This window comes from Vipera berus, assembly GCF_964194415.1.
Source record: "Vipera berus genome assembly, chromosome: 1".
NCBI lineage: Eukaryota > Metazoa > Chordata > Lepidosauria > Squamata > Viperidae > Vipera > Vipera berus.
The window spans coordinates 235,519,847-235,542,390 of NC_138202.1; the positions used below are offsets into that span (position 1 = coordinate 235,519,847).

Consider the following 22,544-nt stretch of genomic DNA (forward strand, 5'->3'; position numbering starts at 1 on the left):
GCCTCAGGTGAGAACTGTAACTTGATTTATTTCTTTTCTTGGTTATCCATCATATTCTCAGGGATATTTGCCAATACCAAAGTTCAAAAGCATCACTTCCACTCCACTCTGCCAAATCCACATTTCGTTTCCATAAAACATCATAGAAAAAAACTCCTGCCTGCATGATTCTAAACTCTGTAGCTAGAGGGGTCCATCATTCAGTACTACATCATGAACCAATATCCTGTCCATCCATGTGTTTTTCTTAGTTAAACTCAGGAATGATTTATTAATCTCTTCTCCCGTGCATTATGAAATAATGCTTTGGCATCATCATTATTTTTTGTCATTAAAGTGATCATCCTCATCCGCCACCACTTCCTCTGATACAGGTGCATGCTTGGTTTAACTGAGCAACTGGAATAATCTTCACATATTGGGCAACTCTGCTGGGAGTTGCCACTCTTGTTTTTTCTTCATAATCCTTCCCAGGAACATCTACCTTCACCCTAGTGAGACAGCATGACAGGACTTAAAGAGGAACAAACATTTAACATAACAAATGTTCTCTAATATCCAGAACTTCCCTTCTTTCACTCTAGGCCCCTGGGCAAAACTGTAACTTTTATCCTCAGTTTTGCTATGATGCTACATTTTGGGGAGAACACTGAACTCTATATCCAGCAGTGGGGTATAGAACAGGCTTCAAGTGCATAAACCTGGGGTGTATTTCAAGCAGATAGCAGGGAGATTTTATAGTTATATTTCTTCTGGTCATATACCAGAAATATGGCTAGTCAGATTCAACTGCTTGAAATTTATCTATGAACAGAGAATAAAATTTGTTGGTGATCTGTTCCATAAATGCTTCCTCAATATTCTGGACAAAGCGTCTCTCCAATAAACATGCAATGATGGTGCACAATCTGCCCTCATCACTTGATTTCTTTGGATATGAAAGAGAGACAGATTTTTGATGGTATAACGTTACTATGTAATAAAAAGTGCAATTCAATTTCAATTTTTTTGCTCAAAATTAAATAGGAGCCAGCAGTGTGCTGAAGCTGCCAAAAAAGCCAACACTGTGCTAGGCTGCATTAGCAGAGGGATAGAATCAAATGAAGTGTTAATACCACTTTATAATGCCTTGGTAAGGCCACACTTGGAATACTGCATCCAGTTTTGGTCACCACAACATAAAAAAGATGTTGAGACTGTAGAAATTGTGCAGAAAAGAGCAACAAAGATGATTAGGGGACTGGAGGCTAAAACTGGAACTAGAAAAGAACGGTTGCTGGAATTGGGTATGTCTAGTTTAATGAAGAGAAGGACTAGGGGTGACATGATAGCATTGTTCCAATATCTCACAAAGAAGTGGGAGTCAAGCTATTCTCCAAAGCACCTGAAGGCAGAACAAGAAACAATGGATGGAAACTAATCTAGGAAAGAAGCAACCTAGAACTAAGAATAAATTTCCTGACAGAACAATTGATCAGTAGAACAACTTGCCTCCAAAAGTTGTGGATGTTCCAACGCTTGAAGTTTTTAAGAAGAGACTGAATAACCATTTGTCTGAAATGGTATAGGAGGGGGTTGGACTAGAAGACCTCCAAGGTCCCTTCCAACTCTATCATCATCATCACCATCATCATTATTTGTGATTACCTGCTAAAATTTTAGCATTAAAGTTCAATTAATGAATCAGACAATACCTGATTTATGTACAATGAACAAAATCCTTAATACGTTCAATATCACAATTTTATTAAAGAGATTTGGAAAAACTTTATTTAAATAGCATCACCTGCTATAATATAGGAGCTATCTATGTTAATATTACTCATTGATGTAGCTGTCAGGAAGGGTACTTTTCCTATGGAAACAATTTATACCTTTTGTAGATTCTATTCTGACACTTCTTATTTCTTCCTTCCATTTCCTTCACATTTTTATGTAGCACATAGAAAACTAAAACTTTCTATATAAGCAGAATAAAAATTGGCCATTAATTCTGTTCAGTTGTCTTACTAAAGTTGTTTCAGGCTGATTCAGAAATTTATAGTAATAGTAAAAAAAGATTTATATTTATCTTATTTTATCTTATCTATCATTTATATCATCTTTATGGAAATATTAAGTATCATAAGTAGGTAAATAAGCTAATAGTTAATCCAATTACATAGTCTATAGAAAGTATGGCATTAATTGTTTGACTCTAAGCTTTTAAATGTAGTTGTAAAAGTAAAAGCATATTTAATGTTGCCATTTTGCCAAGTAAAAGTTCATAATTATTGTGCAATTATTTATATTAATGGACAAGTTACAGTAGTCCAAATGTCAATGAGATTTAACTTTCCATTCTGTTATTTGTAGAAGTTGTGTTCTCCAGATGGACATAGTGTGGCACCATTCACCACTCAATGACCTTCTGGCCTTTTAATTCATTATCTGAGTTTCTATAAATTCAAATTAAAATGACCATCTTAATAATCCAGAGAAAAATAGGTTTCTATTTATTGTGATAAGATCAGTAAAATAGTAAGCCTTCCAGATGAGATTTTTATTGTGAAATCTCTCTGCCTCTCTCACATAATTTTACACAGGTTCTGCCATCTTCCATTGAGAAACCTTGTGTATTTTTCCATAACTTCTTCACTCTTTTTCTGCTAAGAATTATTGAGAAAGAAAATAGTGAAATCCTATTGGACTGTAGTATGGAAGCTCTTTCAGTTTGGAGACTATATTTCTGGTTTTGATCATTTCTACACCTTTTTCTTAGAATTTAAGTGTCCAGTAGAATCATCTTCCATTGGAAATCATCCTTGTTTCCCCACTGCTACACCACTACTTATTTTTACTATAATAAATCTGTTAAGAGGAAGAGTATAAAAATAACTTATTTGCTAGCAGTCTTTGCTATTCTCTTTGCAAGTCTGATGCCTTCCCTATATACTGAAACCTGACTACCAGAATTCCAGTATTGCCAACATTTTTACTACAAAGTGGAGAATTTATAATCCAACACTTGTGGAATGCTGATCTAAAAGCAACATGTATGTTTTTCAGAAAATTAATAATTTTACTTATAGTTGTTCAAAGAAACTTTGTGCAACATGTAGGCATTTTTATTGAATGCTTACTAAAAATTTTAAGAAGTATTTTATCAGAAAGCTACATCTTTAGTTTTGTAAGCCATTATTGCTGATATAATCAGTTCTTTTACCTGGAATAATGAATGCTTTTTATAGAAAACAGAGCTTGGATACCCACTTTACCAAATTTCAAGCATAAAATCAATAAAAATCCTAAATCTCAGCTATTCTATTACTTATAAAATGTATGCTGATAGAAATGGCATTCAAAATTTATCTACTGCAATGGTGGTGTCAGTATGAACACCACAACAGTGACCTTAGCTATTCAATCACATTTTTATGTTTGCCATTTGTGTGAAATTATTTTGATAAAACAAAAAGAATATGTCCAATGCAATGGTAAACTCCTAAAGATTATTAGCACCCACAGGTAACTCAGTAAAATATACGTTTGTAAGGTCACTCTCTCAAAATTTTGCAAGACATTCTGCAGATATACCATTCTTGTTCCATGTTGAAAAATGCTAAGTACAATTCAATCTACTCAGGGAAATCTTTCTGTTGTCAGATATATAGTGGGTATTTTCTATGAAATTGCAATTTTTTTTCTGTTCAAAGTTTCATGTTTTTTATAAAGGCAGTCCAATGGTTATGTTTGAAATGTTCTGTTTTAATGATGCAAAAAGTGTATAACCTTAGCATTTTACCAGATGAAGATGATAAAAAAGAGGTGAAAGTAAGCTTATCTCTTTTCTTGTGAATGAAAAGTATTGTCATTGTTTAAAAATAATCTTTAAGCAGAATTTTCAATTAAATAAAGCAACTTAAAAACAAACATTTGTTTTATATTTCTCTCAAATGTAGGGTGAACATGGCTTGACAGGGGGAAAAGGTGAAACAGGTGAAAAGGTAAATTATATTGAATTCTGCAAATTGATTTTGCTTGGTATAACTAAATATTTGTGCAATATTTCCAATGTATTTGATATCCACCTCTTGTTATTTTGTATATTCCTATCCTATGTGAGCAAATGACACATACTTTAATTACAAGCATATGGTGTCTAATAATAAGACTGCTTAAAAATGTAATGATTGATGTTTTCATGGGATTGTGGGAGCCAATCACATTTTAAGATTTGCCAAAAAGGGTATATATTATGGATTTGCTAGTAGTAATTGGATGTACAGCAACTAGCCAAGTAACTCTTTTCAAACCACTCTGGATTGTTTTTCAATTTCAATCCAGCTTCGAGGGGGGGAAAATAGTTTAAAGAGGTAGGCAATTATTTATTTAGGTTTTTGTCTGTTGTTTCTTCCATTCCATTTATTTGTTCATATGCTTATTTCTCATGTTCATTATATATTCTCACGCATACAGAGGAAGCCTCATTTTGACTGAGACTCTAGGGTTTCAGAGACTCCATTCTTAACTTTATTTTGAGACCATTCCTGAAAAAACAATTTCAACATTTTTCTGTGTTTTGTGATGATGTATCTTTTCCTTGCCCTATCCCTACCCCATTTCACCTTCAGAAAATACCTACCACGTTAGTTACGCAGAAGAATAATATATGGCTGGACTCAGAATCAGCTTCATGAATAAATGATTTGTGCACGGTCACTCATGCGCTCGTGTCCTCTTGTCTGGACTACTGCAACGCTCTCTACATGGGGCTGCCCTTGAGGACCACCCGGAAGCTCCAACTGGTACAGAATGCAGCCGCGAGAGTTGTGTTGGGAGTCTCCCGATACTCCCACGTTACACCTCTGCTCCGTGAGCTGCATTGGTTGCCAGTTGTCTTCCGGGTGAGATTCAAGGTACTGGTAACGGTGTTTAAAGCCCTTCATGGCATGGGGCCGGAGTACCTTAGGGAACATCTGCTGCCGGCATCAAGCTCCCTGCGCCCTGTGCGTTCCCACAGAGAGGGCCTCCTCAAGGTGCCACCGATCAGAGAATGTCGATTGGTGGCCCCCAGGGGGAGATCCTTCTCTGTGGGCGCTCCGGAGCTGTGGAATCAGCTACCGGTAGAGCTCCGGATGGCGCCCGATCTTCGCTCCTTTCGTCGCGATCTCAAGACGTTTTTGTTTGTACAAGCTGGCCTAGCCTGATGGGGATCGGTGGAGTTGTTTTATCTTTGGTCTCTCAATTTTATCTTGGGGTTTTTAGAATTGTACTCCTATTGTTTTAACTAGGGCAACTGTTTAATCTTTTTTTAATGTTTGTATTTGGTATTTCATTCTGCCCTGTGAACCGCCCTGAGTCCTCAGGGAGAAGGGCGGTATATAAATGTTATTAAATTAAATTAAATTAAATAGTTTCAACCCCAATTGCCCCAATCCTCTTCTGATACGTCAGAAAGAATAAACTGAGAGGCTGTGTTTATTAGTGCTAATAATTATGTGAGAGATTTTTGAAAAATGTTCCTGTGGCCTCTGTTCAGCAAGTTCTCCATTTTAAACTATTATTTATGGTTTAAACAGGTTCCCGACAGTTAAGCCAAAAATCCTTGTTTTGCAACAGTATTTATTTTGGGGGGGGGGACTTTAAATGATGATGTCATTTAGATTGAAAAGCCTTTGTATTCAGCTTTCCTCTTTTTGGGACAGTCTTCGAACATGAGTGTTCATTAATACAAATGGTTTCCTGATTTTGGTCTTGACTCCAAGAAGTCTGTGGCAATATTCCATAATTCTGAGAAATGAGTGCTTAAAAATAATTAATAATCAATAATTGTTTTCTTTAATTATAATTATAGGATTTGTATTATTTATTGATGTTACAGGACATGCATAGGAGTTTAAAGCACGAGGCCAAAAGTTAAGAAATAAAAAACAAGTTATCTGAAATATGTTTAAAAAATTCAACAAAGGAATAAATATACTACTGATACTTTTGAAAATAAATTTGACCGTATTCCAGTCGTTGCAACATGGAGAAAAATCTACCTATTTGGTCCCTGAGAGTCCACAATCACTTGATAACACATAACCAATCACTTGAAATTAGGACAAGGGATTAGGACAAGTTCAAACTAAAAATCCATAGTTATCTCAGGAGCAGATGCCATTATGTTGATTCCATTCCAATATAAGAATTGTCCATAGAAATATTGCTTAGTACTTTGTACCTTAAAAATAAGGGAGGTGGGATGTTATCAGACCATAAAACTCTCAAAACAGTTTTATGGGCACATATGAAATAAAGAATTGGTAACATTGTTTGAAAGGAAGTATTTGAACAACTCCCAGGACACCAATTTGTGAACTGAGCACAAATCTGCTTTGGACATGGCCAAAATAGGAGTCGGTGAAAGGATTGGCTTCTTGGAAATTCTCTCCAAATTAAGGAGAAGACAAGGATGGCCCCTCTTTGGCTCTATACAGATTCTCCCTATGAAGAGATTGCAAATCAGTGTTCTCCAGCCAGTTTGAGTGGTCTGGAGCCCGGGGAGGGAGTGGAATATTCATTCATGTTGCTAAGCCACATTCAGTGCCTTTCAAACAGACACTGAGTTTGCATCTTTCCTCTCTTAGTTACTTTGGGAAGTTGCTTATTATTGATTTGGGGGTGGGGGTGGGGGTTAAGAACCTTCTGAAAGACAAGCTGCATTACACTGGGAGAGTTTTCTTCCACCCTGGATGAAAGAATATCTAAGTAAGTTTAACAAAGAGAAATGTTAATGTTTGGAAAACAGCAAAATGAGATCCGGAATGTTGATTTTGGAAAATTAAGGGTCTGGATGGATTTGAAAGAATATTTCCTATGGGGTGTTTAAAATTTATAAAACAAGATAAGAAATATTTGAATTTTTTTTTACAAAATCTTGTGGGAAAGCTTTGTTGAGTAGAAAATAAACAGATGATAAGAGGGAAACCATAGAGAACAAAGGATTAGTCTGAAAGGAGAAACAGGCCCATTAATACAATAGAGCAACACTATTTAACTATAAAAGAAATTAAGGCCTGCTTGGGAACAATTTACTCAGAAGTTACTTACTTGTGTGATACAGCAAAGGATATAACTATGTGATATAGCAAGGGATATAGAAGAACAATAGATTTTATTGGATAAAATAAAGACTGAGACTGATAGATTATAAAGTGATATGGAAAAAGATGTTGTGGAACTGAAAAAGGATTTTTAAATGCCAGAATATAAGAGTGATATTGAAAATGATGCCAAAACGGATTTACCAATGAAACCACGGATGTCTTAATAATTAAAGGGACTTAATAATTAAAGGGACATAGGGAATGACTTGGAAAGCCTTCTTACTTTGGATTTATAAAAGGAACCAAGGAAACTCTGAGAAGAGACAACGAGGAATTACTCAAGCTGTTTCTCAAAGGAGACAAAAAACATAAGAAACAACTTGTGGGACAATATTTGACAGGAGTAAAGATCAAACTTTTTAAAAACGAAGATTTATAAAGTGAATCTGTTTGGTAAGAATTTAATTTTGGAGCCCTTGGTGCTCTCTGAGTTTGTTGGTTTTCTTGAGGAAGTTTCATTATCCATCTAGGTAACATCATCAGTGCTAGGAGGGAGTGGGATTATTCTCTGTTTAGATACCAGTGGCTTGCCTTGTTAAGGTTGGTGGATGTGTTCTTGGTAGTCCCTTGATTAGGCTGTTATTTACTGGGTTGGTAGTTCCTTGATTGGGGTAATGTTTACTTCTTGGTATTAATTTTTGCTTCTCTTGGTGTTGATTGCTGGTCAGGAGGTGTTGTGGTCTTATCTTTTTGATTGGTTCTTTTGAATGCTATGGAGATATTGTTTATCTCTAAGCACCTGTTGATGGTTCATTTATCTGAGTGTTAAGCTTCCTGAAAATCTCTAGTGTTTTAGACATAACGTGCTCCAGGATGCTGATTATCTCCCAGTTCAAACTATGGTGAAGTCAATCTATGTGTTGTACAATTAAGAGTTTTCATTATAAAGTATCTTCTGACTGCTATTTGGGGCTCATGGAATCTGCTGGTCTTCTGCCTGTTTGTCCTACATAATGGCTGTTAATAGTCCATGTATATTGTATATTGTATAGTCCATGTGTGAATAGAATAGAGCTGGAAGGGACCTTGGAGGTCTTCTAGTCCAGCCCCCTGATCAGGCAGGAGAACCTATATCATCTCAGACAAGTGACTGTCATCTGCATTGGCTCTTCAGCACCTATAAAAAGAAAAGGGAATGAGCTAGTTCTCTTTGGTTTCAATCTTTTCTAGTGTAAGGGTTTTGTAACTGGAACTAGAAAAAGAAACAAATTGTGAAGCCTTGCCTAACTATTGCTATCTCGCTTCTGTAATCAGCATTTGCGTTGGGGGCCAATTTCATGCAAGCAGGGGAAACAAGTACACAAATGTGGTATACTGAGGAAGGACTAAGGGAGTGTACAGGAATGATTGATGTCTTCTTTATATGGTCATAATTCTATTGTCTGATGTTGATTGGCTAACAAAGTTTATAAAGCGATGCCATGAACTTTCTAAAGTGGGGCACTTCTGAATGCAACTGCTGCCAGTGTTCAGATTGTGTTTCCAGCCAGGACTTAATTCGATCAAGTAAAAAGTACTGTCTCTTTAAGAAGCCTCTGCCCAAGTCTTCCATGATTGGATTTTGTGATATCTCAGGTTTAATCAAGGGCCAGTGACCTTACACTAGCTAGAGAAAAATCAAATCAAAAATCAAACTATAAGATTAAATATTGACCCTACAGTGGGAACCTAAAAGAACAACCTTGGTGGAGCAGTGGGCTAATGCCTCCTTAAGTAACACCAGCTGCCTGCAATTAGTGCAGGTTCGAGTCCCACCAGGCTCAAGGTTGACTCAGCCTTCCATCCTTCCGAGGTAGGTGAAATGAGGACCCAGATTGTTGGGGGCAATTAAGCTGACTTTGTAATAATGCCGCTGGGTGTGTGTGTGAAAGCCCTAATAAGCAGGCATATACATAGAATGAAGGCTACTGCTAAGCTTGTAAGCCGCCCTGAGTCTTCGGAGAAGGGCGGGATATAAATGGAATTAAAATAAAAAAAATGTTTTCCCTAGGAGACTGATTGTGTCATACACTTTCGAGGATCTGTATATCTGCCTATTTCCTGGTACTTTGCTAATATAAAGAGGAAAGAAAACACTATCCATCTTAATATTTTATTTTCAAGGTTTACTTCAATTTTATTAATGGGAGAACATGTTTCCAAACTGCATGAATAGCACCCGAAGTTGCCTCCAAACTGGAATGCCTTCATATTGCAATTTTGTCTGTAAACCAGAACAAAAGCTGAAAGCCTTATGTCTTTCTTCAGCTCAGTAATCCAGTTTTCTAAATTTAAACATCTGGAGGGAAATAACTGAGCATTACATAAACTGGTTCCAATTAATACAGAGCTCTAAATTAGCAATCTTGAAAATGTCAGTTTTATAACAGAATTTAGGCCTGAATCTGACCTAAATGACATGTAGTTCATCTGTTAGTCATAATCGGGTTGTCGGCAGGCGTTTTCTTTTCCTCTTTGTAGACTTTGGGAAGAATCAATGGTTTAGACCAGCATTACAAGTGATATGAGATATGAACTAGGAGAATTAAGTGTAAAAGTGCGCATTCTTCTTGCGATTAATAAATGGGTGACTTGTACAGCATAGGAAATAGGGAGGGGAAAAAGAAAAGTTTTGTGAGAAAGCTGTGTTGTTTTTTATTATTTCTTACTATGCAACAATATAGGAATTCAATAATAAATTATGAAAAGATGCTTCACTTTGATCTTTAAAGTATGAATTATATATAGAAAAAGTAAAGGAGAAGCTGGATTTGTTTGAAGAATTAATGAAACAAAGGAAGGAAAATCCACAATATTTATTGGACACATAAAACTTCTAACAGTTCTTCTTTTGTTGTTCTCTGATTACTTTTTCAATTATTCTCTTTATTCGCCTAGCATACTGTTCTCATTTTCCTTTGATTTTCTCACATACAAGTCATCGGATGGTTCAAAATGAAAGCCAGGATTCCACATTTAGGGTACATCAATCTGAAATATTTAGAAATCAGAACTATTGATGTTTTATAAATTTGCCTTTTTCATGAACCTGGTACTTAGTGGGTTGTATACGTAAAAGCTGGAATTACACAGGATTTTTGTCTGTGTAATGTATTTAATTTTATGCATCTACTCTTCCTTCTATGAGTGTCATCTAAAATTTGGGCTCATCTTCTCTCTGAACAGAGTGGTATTTATTCAAGCCATACAACTATTCTTGATTATCTGGGTGTCCAGGCTCAAAATATGAAATCTTCAGAGAGCTAGTAGCAGTTTCATTCAGTTATTAAGTATGGCCTTTTCATTGATGAAGAACACTTAGACTACAGTACTTACTGAGTCTTATTTTTCAATAAGACTCAGTGAATAAATGGATTTACTATTAAGATACAATGTCACCCACTGAATTCTCAGATAAATAAACCTTCCTAGATATTAACTTTACACACCCTTGTATCTTGGAAAGTAGAATTTCATATATTGGGCTAGTGAGTACATTTGGAAAAAAAAAGCCCACATACTTTGGGCCTGTGGGTACCAAAGGCTTTTTTGAGATACACCCTAACTTTAACAAGAAGGGCAAAAAGAGGGGAAATAAGGGGAATGTTATTAAAGCCTTCTTTCACCCCCATACAAGATTGTATTACTTTGTTTCATTTAATTTATTATTCAAATGCCATACATTCTTTCCCTAGATATCTGCCTTGATTTTTTTTTAAGTGGTGACTTGGATTATGTGGCAAAACTGTCATAGAAGAACATTATGTTCTCCTTTTAAGGCATTGATATACATTTTGTATTTTATGTGTCTTGATTTACTATTTTTGAGTAAGAACTAAATGAACTGTCTAATAAAGGCTGAAATGTACATAAAAGAAAGATCATTTGAATAAGATACGGCTCCACAGAACAATCTTTTGATTATACAAAATGCATCTCAGGTGTATTAGTGAATTAGTGAAATATTATCAGGTGCTATTATATTATCAGGTACTATTGGAATAATAAAATCATTGAATCTTCCTATGCCATATATTTGCATGGACTAGAGTCCTATTTTTCAGAGGTCACAATGATGCCATGAAAAATGGAAAGAAATATTTTCCAAGTCTGTGAAAACATCACTAACAAATTTTGTTGCACTGTTATCTAATCGTTTTGTTACTCCTTGACTTGAATTCCATGAGAAATATGTGCAGAATTAAATTGGTAATATTAATTAAAAACTTAGTATTGTAGGTAATTAGTACAAATTATGCTGAAGTTCTAATTAAAAGTTTCTCTAATGGTTTCCATGAAGATATTTTCTATAAACACATACATTAATTGGTGTTTGTTTGCTTTCTTTTTAGGGTGAAAAAGGAGAAAATGGAATAGATGGCATCCCTGGAAGAGATGTAAGTTGATGTGTATGTTTTATTTAATTTCTTTGTGGATAATCACAAGGTACAAGGGTGATTATACATAAAATTCTAATGAAGAAATAGCAGCTTAGTAAATTTATACCCTTGGAGAGTTTGGTTAAGCAATAGCCTAAAAACAGAAATGGAAAAATCTCTTTCTCCTATCGTTTCCCTTTTTTTTAATAAAATTTGATAACTCACCAATTAGCCAAGTGGTGGGATTCAAATATGTGAACAACCGGTTCTCTGTGTGGATGCTGCTTCCGGAAGTCCATTCTTGGCCAAGGTAACAAAAAATTAGCTACCGGTTCTGCCGAACTGGTATGAACCAGCTGAATCCCACCACTGAATTAGCTTAAGTGTTCTGGTTGTTCTGGTCTCCTGCAACAAGGCTGTTTAATCCAGTGAAATTATCCTTTGGCAGAACGTGAGAAAAACTAATTTTCAGATAATTTATTTATACTAAGAGATTAATGGAAAATGGTTTTTAAAAAATCTCCTCCTTTCTGGTTCTAAAGATAAAACGCTTTTATTAAGTTGTTATGAGCACAGACCAAAAGGTTGTAATCCATGTATATAAAATGCTTGGTCTAACAGTTAAAACACCAGTCTAGAAACTGGGAGATTGTGAATTCTAGTCCCACTTTAGCCATGAAAGCCAGTTAAGTAAACTTGGGCCAGTCACACACTCTCTCAACTCACCTCACAGGGTTCTTATTGTGGGGAAAATAGGAGGAAGATGTATTGGATATGATCACTGCCTTGAGTTAATTGTAAAAATAATAAAGGTGGGATATAAATACATACATACTGTACATACATTAAAATAATAAGTAAAATAAAATGAAATGAAATGAAATAGCAATAAGCACTTCAAAAGCAATGGAGACTTCCCCCCTCCCCATGATTATTTAGCACTGTTTATCACATACTTTGAATGAATGGAGAAGTTTTGAGATGAGCAAATGTAGGTAGTGTCAATGCTGCTAACATCGGATGTTCTTTCTTGACAACATAGGGAGATGTAGCCTTCCTTTAACTCGTATATTATTTTTAGAGCTAGAATTAGTGGATGCTGGGGGGGGGGAGTAGGGAGAATGTATCTCAAGACTGTTTGTAATAAGAGAAGATAAGAATTTGGCAGGTTGTTAAACAGGAGGGAAAGTTTGCATTTTAAACTAATTGGAGAATGTGATTTATGACGTTTAAATTAAGGGAGGGAATTGTGTTTGATACGATGTGTTCAGGGGAGGAGAATTCAGACCTTGGCTTCTAATATGTACCTGCCGAAGCTATGCAAGTATAATAAAAGATTCTTTAAGGTAAACAATGCCTTGAAGTTCTTTGAAGTACTGCATTTGTCGGAACCATGATAGGTAGAAAGGTACTAGGTAGTTTCTTGCAAAGAGGGAACATGTTCAGAGAGGTAAAACTGGTTGCATATTATAATGGCATACTTTTACCCATCGTGTATATAGAAGCGAGAGCCGATTTTTTGTAAGAAGAAACATAAAAATAATGAATGAATGGGGTGGGAATATTTTTAAAGAAGTATAGTAAAAGAAGAAGAAATGGGCTCAAGCCAAATGAATGGCTTAACAAATCTATGAAGAAAGTGTGAATGGATTGAGAGAAAAAGAAGTCCACTAGAACAGTGGTGGAATGAAATTGAGGTGATCCTCAGAATGAGACAAATATCTATGTAAAGAACGAAGAAGCATATGTGGATAAGCAAGGATGTTTTGCAAAGATAGAAAGATTTGGAGAACTATATGAATGGTGCTGGTAATAAGTAGTTTCAACTACTTTGTTTTATTTTTCTCAGTATTTCTTTACTCCTTTCATGCCCACAGCATAACACCGCACATCCTGAAAGGGAATAACATGATAAATATGTATGTTTGAATACATATTCCATTTGCTTTCTGAAATCTCCTAACCATTTTTGTTTATAGTCCACAAAACAATCAGTCAGAAATCTGAATCCATTCAGAAATCTGAATAGGGTAGTTTGTGTTTATGATTTTCAAGCATGGGCATTAAGGCAGATTTTTTTTCCCCTACTCATTTCTCTTTGCCTGGTCTGTCTTCTTCAGACAGAACAAATATTGCTTTAGATTTAATTCTTTGATTACTTATAAGCATAAGAAATCAGGTTTATCAAAATCCATCATTTAATTTGAAGTGGCTTCTTAAATGCTAATGTACTGTATCTATTTCTTCCAAATGGTGAATTAATGTATTTTTTGCAGAAAGTGAAGTTGTCCAATTATGTTTTTTGAACACTTTCTGATTCAAAGTTTCTTGCCTTCAGTAGGAGAGATTTTAACATCAAGTATTATTACTTTATGTCAGGTAATTTATATAGTTCTACTTTGATAGAATTTGCATATGAATTTCCAAGGTTTTATTTTGATGATGTTTGTAATAGTGTAATGGTTTATTAAATGATGTCTTAGTGCTTGTTGACTGTATCTGAACCAGGGGCAAGATTCAGACCTGGTTACTATGTGGATGAGAGACGTGCATAAAATGGCAAACTTATAGACAAGATTGGGAAGTTGAAGAAAATACATGGAAGGCAATAGGAACCCACTTTTTGTTGCCAAGAAAAAATGTCCATGACGCCAAAAAGAGTTGAGATTGATTTGAAAAAGTGTGTGTGTTTGTGTGTGTGTATATGTGTGTGTGTCTTTGTGTGCCTTGTACCTTCAAGCCACTGTTGACTCCTGGCAACTGCCTGGACTAGTCCCCACAGTTTTCTTAGCAAGGCTTTTCAGAAGTGGCTTGTCCTGGCTTCTCCTTTGGGCTGAGTGAGAGGGACTGTCCCAAGATAATCCAGTTGGCTTCATGCCTAAGGCAGAACTAGAATTCGCGGTGTCCCAATTTCTAGTTTGGGAGCTTAACTGCTACACTTCTTACTTATAGAACTTAATACATATTAAACATGGTTCCTTATCTTTTTTTTCCTTCTTCCATAGGGCTTAAAAGGTGATGTTGGTGATCGTGGAATAACTGGTGCAAAGGGAGAAAAGGTATGTGCATGTGTCCATGTGCGAACACTTATATTGAACTGATAGCTGAAAATTAAAGAATCTGGGTAATGAAAAGAAGAGGAGAAATTGCTGACAATACAAGAGTGAACAAGAAATAGTATGTATGAATAGCATGCAGTGCTCTAGTGTAGAGGCCATTGAATATTAGTCTGTATATTAACAACTGTTTGGGAAATGCTACTTTGTGAGTTTTACTAAGCAGGATAACTGTCTCCTTTTGTTCTTCTGCAACTACTTCTTCCCCTCCCCTCATCTCCATCCAGGTTTTGATTTTGGTTTTTGGTTTTTGCTATCCCAGCAGTATATATGAGCAGAAGCACTATTATATGATGATAGACTCACTTCTCTGAATTTACAAATATAGTCTGCCATGCACACACACATGCACACAAAATGGTTAAAACATACACCTTGCTAAGTGGGTACAATAAAACATTATGAAATTTACTTGCAAAAAATTTACAGATTAGGGGATGTTCAGATAGGAGGATATGATGAAAAAATGTACAAATGTACAGAAGAAATGCAAACCAAGTTTCACGACAGACATTTTAGAAAGAGTTACAGAAATCAATGCAGAAAAGGAACTGAACAAACGTATCATACATATTCATGTATAAGTCCATCTGCAGATAAGCCAACCCTTGAATTTTTAACCAAAATATCATGAAAAATGAGCCACCCATGGATCAGCCGGAATCTCCTTCAGATGGTTGCTGACCTTGAGCTGTTCATCATTTTAATTTTCACTATATCATCAGATTTCTCTAAAGTAAATTGAATAGGGATTATATGTATTGAATTAAGTATTCCAAATGAAGCTGAATGGACCATAGATGTCACGTTAAGTATTTTAAGTGAAATGGCATTTTGAAAAATTGCACTAATACGAGATTGTTAACTTTTGCTTTCTTCCTAATATTAAAGGGTGATATGGGACCTCCAGGACCTGCTGCCCTTGCAGTAAGTACATTAATTTGAAAACAGTGAAGGAATCATCCAAATATTGGCTTATGTATATATGATGGTGATTTTTTTCCATTCATAATTTACCTATCTAAATGAAATGCTTACTTCCTCAGTTGCACAAAATGTACAATTAGCAACCTATACAATTAGTGAGAGGAATATTAGATTTTTTTTTCAGCTGAACACAGTCTACTTTCACTCTCTTCAAAAGTATTCTGGCTATCTCACTGTGTGAAATAAGGTCATGCAAACCCTTGCAAAACAAGCTGATAGGTAAAAAAAATATGTCACTGTGTTTATCATTTTTCATATGCAGTAATGCTTTCAAGAGAACACTGAAGTGCCACTTCCCTAGCGGAAGTAGTTGATCATTTTTGTGATGGCTTTAAAATCAGTCACATGGAGAATGGACACTCCTGCAAAGAACTGGAAAACCAATCCCCTATGCTGCATTTCCCCTAGCAGCCAAATGTATCTCTTAGCATTTTTGGAGCAGAAGAAAATTATTGGGGGTATGACAGATGTACGTAATAGAGATGGGAAACTGAGATTGGAGTCTAGCAGTCCTTGCTCAATCATAACCTAATTGCAAAGAGCTATCGGATGTCTGGCAACATCCTTATTTAAGATTCATTTTAGTTATTGGAACCTACATCCACTCCCAAATTGCTGCTCAAACACTGGGCTTGAAACCTGTCTCCATAAAGTTATACAGTAGTTTTGAAAACTGAAGTCCAATGAGAAGTGACTATTACATTTTGGGCACTTAGGGAGAAAATTTTGTTTTTACTGTCACTTAGCAATCCGAATAAGTCAAGTAAACTTTAACTAATGGTCATGGAAACGTGATAAGAGTTGGCTTTGTCTATTCTCTTTTTGGGCATGGAGAAATATTGAAAAAGGTTTCAGCGGACATTGTTTTCTAAGAAAAGTATTTGGAATTGCCCTAAAAAAAATCATATAGACACATAAACATGGCTGTAAGATAGTGTAATTCCTTACTTAAAGCATAACATCTTAACTTTAAACATTAATTTCCCTCATAATGCAGATTGTTTCCCTAATATTAAAATAACACAGTACTAACAAAATAACATAATGGACTAAAACAGTTGATATTGGTCTCAAGTCCTGCAAGAGCAATGCAGTGACTGAACTCCAGGAATGACAGCTTTATCTTCACAGTTTCGTCAAGATGCTGAATTGGCAGAAGGAATAAGGGGCTTTTCTCTGAAATGACACAGTTGCCTAAGCTCTTCTCTCCTTTCTGGTATCCAGAGCTTAAGCCTGTGGATGTCATGTCACAAGAGTGACAGGTGAAGGAAGGTGGCATGGTGATCTCTCTCATAAAGTATATGAAAACTATTCCTCTTGACATTTGATCCACAGCTTTTAGTTCTCCAGGAAAATGAGCATCCATTTTTAGGCCTATCCCTTCGGGGAGTTATAAAATACTCATCCAGATGGCACCAAATTCTTAAGCAGAAGCCAAGGGTTAAGTCTGTCACAAGCAAAAGCACCTAAATGTGCTTACTAAACAGATACTTGAAATGCTGGTTCCATATTCCTTGAGACCTGGTTAAATGAAGCATCAGATAAGACATTTGGTACAAAGCAAACAGAATGAAGAACTTAGTCATTCAGACATAGACATTTTCTGTGGTTAGTGCTACATACAAATGGAATTAACAAGTGGTATCATGCAGTTTCAAGACAGAACTAGCCCAAGATACTTCTTTTGCCTGATGTCAAGCAGTAAATGATACTCTCCTATTCTTTTAGTCAAGTGCAGATTATCTAAATGCATCCAAATTATTTTAACACATGTGACCCTAGAATATAACAAACACCTCTTCCTATCACTGATAGTATAATAACATGGATCAATGGCAGTTTGTTGTTCTTTTATATTACATATCTTCAATCAGACATAGCCTCCTCATTTTATTGATCAAGCTGATGCTGGGATTATATAATTACAGGAAAAAACAGATCTTGTGCTGTATTCTCTGGCTTGCACCTTCAAAGAAAGAAAGGTGCTTTTTCAACAGAATTCCACTCATGTGTCTGGAAGACACCGGTGGCATTTTTCCCCAGATGCTCCATCTCAAAGGATTTGCTCTAGAGAATTTTGAAACCCTTTGTATTTGTGTAAGTAGTGCCATGGATATTATCAGGGGGAAATAAAATCAGTCAATTCCTTTTCTTCCAGCCCAACTCTCCATTTTCTGTGGACAGCAGAAGTCCTTTTATTTATAAAAGAAGATTCAATAATTAATCAGATGACATCTCTCTGTCCCATTTTTTCTCTGTTCAGAAATAATGTACAGCAATTAATCACAATTATAAAATGAATGAATAAAAATCAAAATATTTAAAATCAAGATAAATTTAAAATCAATATCATTAAAATGAAACTTAGTTCAACTAACAGTTAAAAGCTTGATGAAAAAGATTTTTGCTGTTGTTTTTCCCCTCACATACTGGGAAAATGGAGGCCAAATTAACATTGTTTGGGAATTCCTTCCACATCTGGGTTCACAAAGAAGGTCCAGATAGATAATTTTCTGGCAAAAAGAGCCTCTTCTAAAGTGTTTCTTCTGCTGATCTGAATAACTAGGCAGGTTCATAAAGTGAGAGGCCATATCTTGTCTTAAATTATGTCTAGTAGACAACTGGAAACTAGTAGAGATCTTTCACTATAGGCATTGTATAATCTATCAGCAATTTAGCCACTTCATTTTTCACCAACTGCAATTCCCAGGCAGTTTTTACAGTCAGACACATGTAAAGCATTTGCAATGGTTAAGATGGAATAGGATCAAGCCATAGATAACCACTGGTATATCTTGCCAGCTCATGAAGGGTCCAATTATCTCACTAGACATAGTTGCACAAACACACCCTTTGCCACATCTATCACCTGTGAATCCAGTAACCACTTTGGTTCAAGAAATCTGGTCTATATGAAGGAATGCAACCCCATGCCAAATAGTTTTTTTTTCAGGCCCGAAGGTCAGTTTTCTAAATGTAATAGAAACAAGATAAAGTCCTGTGGAACACCATAGCTTAACAAAGTGGAATTGGACAGTAGTTTCCCAGCATCATTTCTGGATGCATCCCAATAGGAAGGATTGGATCTAATGCAATGCAGTGCACCAAAATCCCAGGAAGATTGAAAAGAATGGAATAGAATAGAGCTGGAAGGGACCTTGGAGGTCTTCTAGTCCAGCCCTCTGCGCAAACCGGAGAACCTATACCATCTCAGACAGATGACTGTCCAGTCTCTTCTTAAAAACCTCCAGTGTTGGAGTGCCCACAATTTCTGAAGGCAAGGTGTTCCACTGGTTGATTGTCCTTACTGTTAGGAAGTTTCTTCTTAATTCCAGGTTGCTACTCTCTTTGGTCAGCTTCCAACCATTGTTTCTCGTCCTGCCCTCTGGTGCTTTGGAGAATAGTTTGACGCCCTCTTCTTTGTGGCAGCCCCTCAAATACTGGAATAGTTCTATCATGTCACCCCTATTTCTTCTTTTCTTTACACTAGCCAAACCCAAGTCCTGCAGCCATTCTTCAAAGACTAATCTTGAAACAGGGATTTATAATTCTTTAGATGCTATTGAAGTAATATTCTTCATTATGATCTCTATTTATCCTTTGAATGAGTTTTGTACTTTCTATAGTTGAATGTAAATTGAGTATATATCCTCAGTGCACACAATCTCATAATACCTAATCTCACTGAATATATCCTGCATAATATTAGATTTAAACTTATTTTTCTTCCTGATTTAAAGACTTTTATTGTTTTATCAATATATAAAATACAAATAAAAATAAAACTAGGAAATTAAGGGAAGGAAAAAGAGAGGGGGAAAGAAAAATTAAGGTACAAGCGGAGAAAGAAAAAAAGCATCAACTTCTGATTCTTTTTAGCACAGTACAAGATAACATTCCCAACTCAACTTTTCACTTTTACACATTAGTATATAACTAGCCATTTCTATAACAACAAATTTATCTAATCAGCAAAACCAAAGTGAAAGTTTCATTTTTTTTTCATCAAAGCACAATATCCAGAATGACATCCAAATATAAAACATAATTAAATATATTCTCCTCTTTGAATAAAACAATCAGTTTAACCATTTCTGCTTTATCTTCCTTGCTGTGGAAATAATATGTATTTGTATTTTACTTAATAATCTTTATAAACTATCACATCTATATTAACAAAATTCACTGTATTCTTTCAGATTCTTTAACCTTAAAGGGAAAAATACTTTTTTTTTCATCCATTTTAAAACACTAAACTTTTCTTTAAAAACATTTCTGAAATCAAAATTTTCTAATACATCTTTTTTAAACCTCCTCTTAAAATGCATACTTTAAAGTTCACTGTTAAATTTAGACCACTCCCTCCAAGTTACCCTCATAGAATATTTTTTTCTTCTTGTATACATTCTTTTTAAAACTCTAAACTTTTCTTCAAACTAATACATTATATATATAACATTATATATAAAGGAAAAAATACATTTTCAAACTTCAGATTAAGACTTTCTTTCAATTTCAAATATCAAACCGATAAAAATGCATCCTAATTCCAATTCCATTAAGTTTTAAGTCACTACTTCCAGTTTGTCTTCATGGAGTAAAGTCTTTTTCTTTGGAATGTTTATAAATTAGTTATAACCTTCTCTTTTTCTCTAGCATTTCTCAACCTTGTTAATGTCCATAAGGAAAAAGTCCCAAACTTGTCCTTTTAAAACTTGCAGACTTTCTTGAAGCTCTTCTTTCAATTGTGTTCGGAGGTTTATATTTAAACCACCATAATAAGAGTTGATGTCAGGTTTATATTCCAAAATTGCAACTGACTTGTCTGCATTGTCAGCTACTTGAAAATTTGCCTCAGTGGTTTGGTAAGTTTCTACATATATTTGCATCTCTGAAGTAGTTTGAGAAGTTTTTTTTAACATCTTTGGAACATAGCTGTTCTATAAACTGATGGATTTTATTTAAAGATTTTCCAAATACATCTCTAATAATTTGTTCCTCCATCTTCTTAACTCACTCTTTAATCAAATAGATCACTCAAGAATTGCCGGCCAATGGGAATCATGAAAATTGGAAAGTTTTAGCCACCCACAGCAAAGCAGACCAAGCTTGAAATTACTAAAAATAATAAACTAAAACCACAACTTTCTGCCCTTATATTTCTCCATCAACTTTTTTTTTTAAAAAAAGATACTCCACACTTCCTTATTTTGGCTTGCCTTAGCAGCTTCTTCCTTGTTGTTTAACACTGAAGAAATCCCCAAAATGGCGCAGATCTTCCAAAAAAAGTGTAATAGGCTATGAGAGCCTCTTTTAGCTTAATAAAGATTAATAGTCTTTAAAATGATTAAAAAAAACCTTACTGTTCATTTGAAAAATAAATTCCAAAATGGCTGCTTCTTTGACAACGAACTGATTGCAGCCCCTGCCCCCCAAGCTTTTGGCACACAGGCTGCTTCGAACCACAGCTCCTTAAGATATTTGCAGACCTTTGCTGTATCGGAGGATCTTGAGGGATAAATTTATTTTTCTCTAAGAAAACATTCTGAATGATTTATTCACTTATCAGGCTTCAAAAGTGGTTATGATATAATCACATTTATTTGCATATTAATTTAAGTGTACTCTCTAAGTTTTCACAGATGAAAGGGCTTATAGTTAATTCAAGTAATGCTTTACATCAAATCTTGTTAAAATTTTAGAAGTAGGCCATAAATCTTCTTACATTTTTTTTATTAAAGAGTTTTACAAAAAAAGATTTTACAATACATCCCCAAAACCCATTTTTAAGGTATTATGTACGAATATGGACTGTAATTCTATATGTAGACTTTTACCACATATCAAGTTTGCTTTTCTCTTAACGTAAGGTCTTAAAACACCAGATTCTGTCTGGTTTTCATAAAATTAAAATGATGGATTGTTTCATATTAGTTAGACATTCTTGTTATTTAATATTTTGACTAATAATTCTTATCACTGCTTTTGGTAATCTCTGATTTAACTCTGTTAGTAGTTTTAAAGGAGCCTAGAGATGTGGTTATCATTTAATATATGACTATATCTTGTTCCAATTTATAGTTTAATCTATAGCATTAGATTTCCCCCCATTTTTTCTAAGTTTTATAAAGCTTATCTAATTTCTATCCTTCCTTTCTTCCTTCTTTCCTTCCTTCTTTCCTTCCTTCCTTCCTTCCTATTCTTAAGTATATTTAAAAATATGTTTTAAAAAATAGGATTACTTCACTTTATACACAAATAAGTGTGTTTCCAAATAGGTGCTTCCTAATTTAGTAATTAAAAAATATTATGCAGTTTTCTTGTCTTTTCTTTCTGAAAGGATTTTTTGGAAAGAAGAAAAAGCTAAAAGAAGCAAAGGAAAAATGGACCATTTGCAAATCAATTCTTAATCTAATCAAGCTCAGTTTTTGGTGACTTTGTGGACTGCTTCATGGAATTTTCTTGGTAACAGTAACTGGTTTGATAGTACCTTTTCCAGACTGTTCTTTCACCACAAGTCTAGCCAATGGTATTCCTTTGAGGTCTGCCATTCAAATACTAACTACACCTAACCCTGCTTAGCTTCAAGCCCAGATAATATGTTCCTGTTTGCTAAGATATACATCACCTGGCTAGGCTACAAAATTTTGCAAATAAGGGAAGGCACCTGTAATATGAATGTGGTTTTTAGGATTAGCAAATGGCTTAAAACTAGTTGATTCACTGAAGTCCAAAAATGTTTATTTGTCTCTTGCTTTCATTACAAAATTGTAACCTAATTATTTTATTAAATAAGATACTTACCCTTTGTAATACTCCAAACAAAAAGCACAACCATGAATACTAATGTTATTTTATTTGTAAGGTTAAATTAAAAGAATCTGAAAAAATTTGAAAGTACCACTCACCCCTTTCTAAACAGGGTCCCTTCTGAGATGCTTTTTCCACCT

At 35.0% G+C, this 22,544-nt stretch overlaps 1 protein-coding gene across 1 annotated transcript in view; it reads left to right on the forward strand.

Moving 5' to 3' along the window:
• Nucleotides 1-22,544, forward strand: part of COL19A1 (collagen type XIX alpha 1 chain) — a 182,554-nt gene that overhangs the window by 74,973 nt on the left and 85,037 nt on the right. The window contains exons 10-13 of the mRNA XM_081335931.1: nucleotides 3,942-3,986; nucleotides 11,465-11,509; nucleotides 14,497-14,550; nucleotides 15,499-15,534. Of these exons, the coding sequence (XP_081192057.1) occupies nucleotides 3,942-3,986; nucleotides 11,465-11,509; nucleotides 14,497-14,550; nucleotides 15,499-15,534 (180 nt within the window). The remainder of the gene's footprint in view (nucleotides 1-3,941; nucleotides 3,987-11,464; nucleotides 11,510-14,496; nucleotides 14,551-15,498; nucleotides 15,535-22,544) is intronic.